General features: G+C 41.2%; 1 gene segment (V, D, J or C); it reads left to right on the top strand.

Moving 5' to 3' along the window:
• Window positions 1–281: 281 nt before the first annotated feature.
• LOC121023009 (immunoglobulin heavy variable 3-23-like) lies at window positions 282–6,360 on the top strand. The segment is given in 4 exon segments: window positions 282–411; window positions 513–823; window positions 2,882–2,884; window positions 6,325–6,360. Coding segments are annotated over 4 exon segments (381 nt in total).
• Window positions 6,361–8,456: the final 2,096 nt, after the last annotated feature.

The raw sequence follows: 8,456 nt of genomic DNA, 5'->3' as shown, positions 1-8,456 counted from the left end.
TGGAATTCAGCATCAAAAAGGATGTAAAAAAATGCATTCTGAAAATGACCTATGTTGATTAAAGACCTGTAAAAATGCACAAGGGCCTGCAAATATAACTGTGCTCACATATTAGAATTCTTCATATTGTCACAGCACCATCCACACAAACTAATATAGAAGTGTATCCCTAATGGTCGTTCGCTTTTAAAGAATCAAATCTAAGTGTGGAGTTTGATATATATGTCAGAGAACATGCAAATAGGGCCCTCTCTGTGATGATAAAACCAGACTAGCACCAACCCTGCAGCTGGGAGAGGAGCCCCAGCCCCAGGAGTACCAGGTGTTCCCATTCTGTGATCAGCACAGAACACAGAAACCTCACCATGGAGTTTGTGCTGGGCTGGGTTCTCCTGGTTGCTCTTTTGAAAGGTAATTCATGGTGAATGGGAGACACAGAGTATGTGAGTGGATATGAGTGAGAACCAGTGGATGTGTGACAGTTTCCTGACCAACATGTCTTGTGTCTGCAGGTGTCCAGTGTGACGTGCAGCTGGTGGAGTCTGGGGGAGACCTGGTGAAGCCTGGGGGGTCCCTGAGACTTACCTGTGTAGCCTCTGGATTCACCTTCAGTAGCTATGATATGAGCTGGGTCCGCCAGGCTCCAGGGAAGGGGCTGCAGTGGGTCGCATATATTTATGATGATGGAAGTAGCACATACTACGCAGACTCCGTGAAGGGCCGATTCACCATCTCCAGAGACAACGCCAAGAACATGCTGTATCTTCAGATGAACAGCCTGAAGACCGAGGACACGGCCACATATTACTGTGCAAGAGACACGGTGAGGGGACATCACTGGGAGCCCAGACACAAACCTCCCTGCAGGAGGGGATCAGTACCACCAGGGGGCACACACTATGCACAACTCTGGTTTGTGTTCCCAGGAGCAGGTGCAGATGGAGGTTACAGGCAGGTTTCCTGTCAGGGTATGGGACTTCCTCTCCACACAGCAGTTTCTCCAGTGGGCCTCTCTGTACACAGGATTCTGTACTTTCCTGTTCATTCCTTGACTTAGAAAGTTTGCTGTAATAGGAAAACTACACTAGCATGCACAAAAGACACAGTTGTTTGCACTTGCTTACTCGTCCTTCAATATGAATGAATTAAGAATTTCCTGAGGCACAACAGCTGACCATTAGAGGAGTCCCAGATGCACTCCCTGTGCAGCCAGGACCACAGGATCCCACAGCTCCTCCTTATCCTCACCCAGCCCTTGTCCCAATCAAACAACGTGACACTTCCCTCCTGGCTCTTGCTTCTCAGCACTTTAAATGAGCTACAGCTTTATTCAATTCCTCTTAAGAAGAGATAATTCATCTCAGTGTATTAGGATTCTCCCGAGGCACAGAGCCCAAAGCACATTGGTTTACATGACTAAATACATTGATAAGCCCCACGTTCCACTCTCACATGCTGGAGACATAGGAAAACCAGCGGTGTAATTCTGAACTACTGTCTAGTCTCAGAACGTGGAGAGCTGATGATGTAACTCTCAGAACAAGGGTCGGAGGAGACCACTGTTCCAGTTCAAACAAGCACATGGGAAGTAAAAATGGAATTCTTCCTCCCTCTGCATCGGATTCTACTCAGAACCTTAATGGAATGGGTGATGCCCAGGCAGACAGAAACCATGGATAGAAATTCCAGTCTCTTCCGGAACACATCACAGATATCCACAGAAACAGTGGGGAGACTGGGAACCTATGATGCAGTCAAGATGACACATAAAGTTAATCATGAGAAGTCAACCTCCTTTAAATGCAGAACTCAAAGACTGAAGATTTAGAAGTCCATGCCATCACTGGAGTGGGGCCTGGTGGGCATAGAAGTGCTCCTGGGGGAAGAATCCCTGAGGCCCATAGGGAGTGCTGCAGTTTGAGGATCCCCGGGTTAAATCAGCGGTGACAGTTACCTTCTTGGAGTGCATTTGGGAGGTGGGGCATTACCTCTCATGGGGCAGGAGAGCTGACAGGCACCATTGCACTGCCCTGGTTATTAGCATAGGAGCCTCTGCTGAGAGCAGCTAAATGGACGCTGCCTTCTTGTTGTTCTTCACCATGAACTCCAAGTGCTAGTGTTCATGCAACTCACCTTCTGGGACAACTAGCTCTAGCAAAGCATAGTGAGACTCTCTCCCAGAGGATCAGTGAGGTCCCTGTCATATTGAGTTCATAAAAAATGGTGTATTCAAACCCAGCTAGAGCTCCTGATATAAAACATAAGAGGCCTGAGCTGCCAGGTAGGGCAATGCTTTGGATACAGACAAGGTGAAGGCAGGGTTCTGAAGGAAGCCTGGGACCCACAAGTACAGATTGTTCTCTTTGTGTGAAGGCTTCCTGAACAGGGGAGGCTGGGAACTCCAACTCCAGGAACTAGAGAGGGAGATAATGCCAATATTTCCTCCCACCAATCAGCATGGACAGAATTCAGTAAGCAGCTCAGCACCTCCCAGTAGAAACTGAGCCACTGACACCAAGCTATACCCCCCTTGCCTTCCTTAGGTGCTTCCTTACTAGGGAAAGAGTGCCTGGAACCCAGACCAGCATTGCGCACCTCTTTCCAAACACCACCATATACCCGCACAGGCACCAAGTCTACTGACCATATAGTGAGGCATAGCCTCACCTATAGGGGAGATATGAATTAGCCTCTTTTATTAAGCACACCAAACTCACCTAGTTAAAACTCAACACTATGGACAAAGTTGAAAAACTCCCCACTTGAGGCAAGGAGAAACTCTGCAGAGGACTGACCTGAGGGACAGAGCAGACAATACATGACAGCACAGTGCACATGGCACATGCAAGAAATGCTCCCAGAAATTTCAGGTCCTCAACAGTATGTAACACTTCTCAATAAAGACACTACTCTAGAAGCAGAAAACATAACAGGATTTTCCTAAAACACTTAAGAAAGTGGAGTCATAGACATACACCATGATGGAGGAATTCATTCTAAAAGAGAAAACGATAAAAGGACATTGCCAGGGATAAAATTAAAACACATATAAATAATGTGCCTCAAACAGAATTTAAAACCTATCATAAGGAAACATAACTTTTAAAAACTATCATAAGGATACTAGTTGTACATGTGGAAAGCCTAGAAGACATGAGGATACCCTGACTACAGATAGAAAAGACCTAAAACACAGGCTGAAATTTTTAAAATGTTGTAACTGATCTGTGAAAATGATTGGATATAATGAACTCAAGGCAGAAAGAATCAGATGAATGAGTAAGTGACATAGAAGATAAAATTATGTGAGAAATGAAGCAGGAAAGAAGAGGAAAATTAACATATTGCATCACAAACGTATACTTAGGGAATCAGCAACTCCATAAAGTGTAATAAAATTGTTTTCAATGGAGTCCCAGAAGAAAAGAGGAAGAAAAAAAGGGAGAACTTTTATCTGAGTGCATTATAATGCAAAATTTCTACTAAATGGTGAAGGAATCAGACGTCCACATCTATGAGTCACAGAGAACTCCCATTAAAATAAAAAAAAAAAATCAGGCCAACTCTGAGACATAAGATAGTAAAGTTCAGAAAATACACAAATAAAAAAAATCCTGTAAGCATGAAGACAGAAGAGTTCACTAAAGAATATGGGAAGATAAAAAAAGATTATGGCAGAACTGTCCACAGAAAACTGCAGGCAAGAAGGGAGTGGCATGATATCCTCAAATGCTCAAATGAAAATTAGGCAGTCACTGGGGGACGAGACAAGATGGCGGAACAGCATGGAAGATTTTGTGTGTCTCGCATCAATGAAATACAGCAAGACCAACATTAAACCATCCTACACACCTAGAAAACTGATTGAGGATTAACACAACAATCTGCACAACCTCAACCACAGAATTCAGCAAATACGTGGCGTGAAGAGGTGGCCTTGGGGAGCAAGAAACCACGGCAAGGGAGGTGCTTTTGCAGGCGGAGAGAGGACAGAGATGGGGAGTGGGTGAGAATATGGGAAAAGCACCCCTCCCCAAAAGCAGCTGGAGAGAAAGTGGAAAATTGGAAACATCCACAGGGACTAAACTAAAAAGGGAGAAAGGAGAAAGGAGAGGATTTAAATTCCATTAAGACTGTAAACAAGGGGAGCGAAAAGGCTGCAACTCTGCAGCTCCATACCTGGTGGTGTTCTGCTGGGAAAGGTGAATTCCCAGGAACAGAGTGGGGTTCACGAGGTTCTTGAGCCACACAGGGAGAAGTGGTTCCACTATTGGTAGGAAATTCTGTAGACACTGTGAAAGCCACCTGGTCCTAGAAGACCCCAGAAAATGGCCACATTTGCTGGTGCTGGAACAAGGTCGTTTAGGGTGAAGCCTGGTGCCAGACGTGTGTTGTGATTTTCCATATTCCCTGAAACGCTGCTGCTACACTCTCTCACGAACTTTTTCTTGGGGAGGCTAGCACCTGGCCACAGTCTCAGGGCACTGGCAGCAGCAGGGTACAGCAAACATTCCTGCATGCAGCCGATATTTGGCCACTGCTCATTCGGCCATTGCTCCATGAGACCCTCCCACAGAGGAGCAGAACAGGTCAATCCACAGTCCTTTGGAAGTAAGGGGCCAGGGAAACCGCCACATCTGAGACAAAACTTGGGAGAGAGGTGCAGCCTGGGACCTGGACATGGAATGTGAAGGAGCGGGGAGTGGAAGACAGCTGAAGACAGAGGAAGGGTGTGCGATTGCTGATCCGGGAGAACAGACTGGGTAGCCGGGTGGCACCATTTTCACTTCTCCCGTGCAGGAGCATAGGCACCTACAAGCACAGCAACAATCCACCCCAGGAGGCTAGAAGCGCCATCTAGTGGAGAGTGCAGCCATTACACTGAGCCCCTCCCAACTGGGCCAACTGGGCTCTTCAGGAACACAAGCCTCACTGCCAGCTTAGTTTATGGACTATAAAGCGCTACATCTAGGGTATAACAAAGTAATTTCAGTCCTACTCCAATCTGTTAGCAGGTTCATCTAGTCAATTTTCTTTCTTTATTTTTCTTTTTCTTGAATGCAGAAAGAGAAAAAATTCATTTTTATTAACGATTTTTATTAAAAATATTTTTCTTTTATTTTATTTCTATATATTTTACATTTGTGTAATTTATTTCAAAGTGTATTTTACTTCCATGGTTTTATTTTAGTCTACTTCAGTGTATTCCCCTTTTCAAATTTCAAAACAATTTCCTTTTTATTTTTTTATTTTTTTCTCTTCTTCGTTCCTGTAGTTTTTCTTGAACGCAGAAAGAGAAAAACTTCATTTTACTTTCAATTTCTTTAAAAATATTTTTATTCAAATTTCCTACTATATTGTATGCTTTTTGTAAATTTTTTCAAGTTCTATTTTACTATCATCATTTTGTTTTAGTCTACTACCATATATTCACTTTTTTGAATTTTCAAACGATTTCCTTTTCCTCCTTTTTTAAATCTTTTTTTCTCTTTTTAATTTCCTTTCTTTTTTCTTGAATACAAAAAAAAGAAAAAATCACATTTATTTTTAATTTTTATTAAAAATATTTTTCTTTCCTTTTTTCTACTATGTTTTTTTAATTTTGTGTAATTTTTTTCAAACTCTATTTTACTCCCATCATCTCATTTTAGTATACTTCAGTGTATTCATTTTTTCAAATTATCAAATGATGTCCTTTTTTTTCTCCCCTCCCTTTTTTTTTCATATCTGTCAAAACACTTTCAACACCCAAACCAAAACATACCTAGGATCTAGCATCATCTATTCAATTTGTGTGTGTGTGTGTGTGTGTGTGTGTGTTTAATTTTTAATTTTAATATTCTTGTAATTTTATCTTTTTTTTCAATTTTGCGACCTCAATAATTCCTTTTCTCCCTTCAAAATGACAAAACGAAGGAATTCACCCCAAAAGAAAGATCACAAACAAACAATGGCCAGGGATTTAAGCAACACAGATACAAGCAAGATGTCAGAACCATAATTTAGAATAAAAATAATAAGAATACTAGCTGGAGTAAAAAATAGATTAGAATCCCTTTCTACAGAGATATAAGAAGTAAAAAATAGCGAGAATGAAATTTAAAATGCTATAACTGAGCTGCAATCACAGATGGATGGATGGCACGGGTGGATGAGGCAGAACAGACAATCAGCGATATAGAGGACAAACTTATAGAGAATAATGAAGAAGAAAAACAAGAGGGAAATTAAGGCAAAAGAGCAAGACTTGAGAATTAGAGAAATCAGTGACTCATTAAAAAGGAAAAACATAAGAATCATAGGGGTCCCAGAAGTGGAATAGAGAAATACGGGTGGAAGGGTTAGGTGAGGAAATCACAGCGGAAAAATTTCCTAACTTGGGCAAAGACACAGACATCAAAATCCAGGAAGCACAGAGGACTCCAATTAGATTCAACAAAAACTGACCATCAAGAAGGCACATCATAGTCAAATTGACAAAGTACTCAGGCAAAGAGAATCATAAAACCAACAGGGAAACAAAGTCCCTAACTGTCAAGGGAAGACAGATCAGGTTTGCAGCAGACCTATCCACAGAAAGTTGGCAGGCCAGAAAGGACAGACTGTTGGGATATATTCAATGTGCTGAAGCAGAAAAATATGCAGCCAAGAATTCTGTATCCAGCAAGGCTGTCATTCAAAATAGAAGGAGAGATAAAAAGATCCCCATACAAACAAAAGTTAAAGGAGATTGTGAGCACTAAACAAGCTCTTCAGGAAATTTTAAGGGCGACTCTCTGAGAGGAGAAAAGATGAAAATATATCTATATAAATAAATAAATAACAAAATAACAAAGATTAGAAACACAAGAGAACACCACCAGAAAGTCCAACTCTACAAGCATCATAATGGCAATAGACTCATATCTTTCAGTATTCACTCTAAGTGTAATTGGACTCAATTCTCTAATCAAAATACATAGGGTAATGGAATGGATAAGAAAACAAGATCCATCTGTATGCTTTTCATAAGAGATGCATTTTAGACCTAAAGACACCTCCAGATTTAAATAAGGGGATGGAGAACAATCTATCATGCTAATGGTCAACAAAAGAAAGCCGGAGTAGCCATACTAATATCAGACAATCTAGACTTTAAAATAAAGACTGTTTCAAAAAATGCAGGAGGGCATTATATCATTCATAATCAAGGGGTCTATCCACCAAGAAGACCTAACAATTGTAAACATTTATGTGCCAAATGTGAGAGCACCCAAATATATAAATCAATTAATCACAAACATAAAGAAACTCATTGATAAGAATACCATAATAGTAGGAGACTTCAACACCCCACTCACAGCAATGGACAGATGATCTAATCAAAAAATCAACAAGCAAACAATAGCATTGAATGACACACTCAACCAGATGGACTTAACAGATATATTCAGAACATATCATCCTAAAGCAACAGAATATGCATTCTTCTCCAGTGCCCATGGAACGTTCTCCAGAATACACCATATACTGGGGCACAAATCAGCCCTAAGTAAGCACTAAAAGAATGAGATCATACCATGCATAATTTCAGACTACAATTGCCATGAACTCAAAATCAACCACAAGAAAAAATTTGGAAAGGTAACAAAGACTTGGAGACTGAATAAGATCCTACTAAAGAATGAATGGGCGGGGCGCCTGGGTGGCGCAGTCGGTTAAGCGTCCGACTTCAGCCAGGTCATGATCTCGCGGTCCGTGAGTTCGAGCCCCGCGTCGGGCTCTGGGCTGATGGCTCAGAGCCTGGAGCCTGTTTCCGATTCTGTGTCTCCCTCTCTCTCTGCCCCTCCCCCGTTCATGCTCTGTCTCTCTCTGTCCCAAAAATAAATAAACGTTGAAAAAAAAAAAAAAGAATGAATGGGCTAACCAAGCAGTTAAAGAGGAAATTGAAAAGTATATGGAAGTCAATGAAAAACATAACACCCCAACGCAAACCTCTAGGATGCAGCAAAGGCGGCTATAAGAAGAATGTATATAGCAATCCGGGCCTTCCTAAAGAAAGAAGAAAGATCTCAGATACACAGCCTAACCTTACACCTTAAGAAGCTGGAAAAGAACAGCTAATAAAACACAAAACCAGCAGAAGACAGGAAATACTAAAGATTAGAGCAGAAATTAATGTTATCGAAACCAAAGAAAAAAATGGTACAACAGATCAATGAAACTAAAAGCTGGTTCTTTGAAAGAATTAACAAAATTGATAAACCAATATCAGATTGATCAAAAAGAAAAAGGAAAGGACCCAAATAAATAAAATCAAGAATGACAGAGGAGACATCACAACGAACACAATAGAAATAAAAACAGTAATAAGAGAATATTATGAACAGTTATATGCCAATAAAATGGGCAATCTGGAAGAAAGGGACAAATTCCTAGAAACATACACACTACCAAAACTGAAACAGGAAGAAATA

Source organism: Herpailurus yagouaroundi, unplaced genomic scaffold (assembly GCF_014898765.1).
Source record: "Herpailurus yagouaroundi ecotype Mexico unplaced genomic scaffold, PumYag 487, whole genome shotgun sequence".
Classification (NCBI taxonomy): Eukaryota; Metazoa; Chordata; class Mammalia; order Carnivora; family Felidae; genus Herpailurus; species Herpailurus yagouaroundi.
Note: the sequence above shows the minus strand (reverse complement) of the source record. Positions and strands in the feature narration are given on the sequence as shown.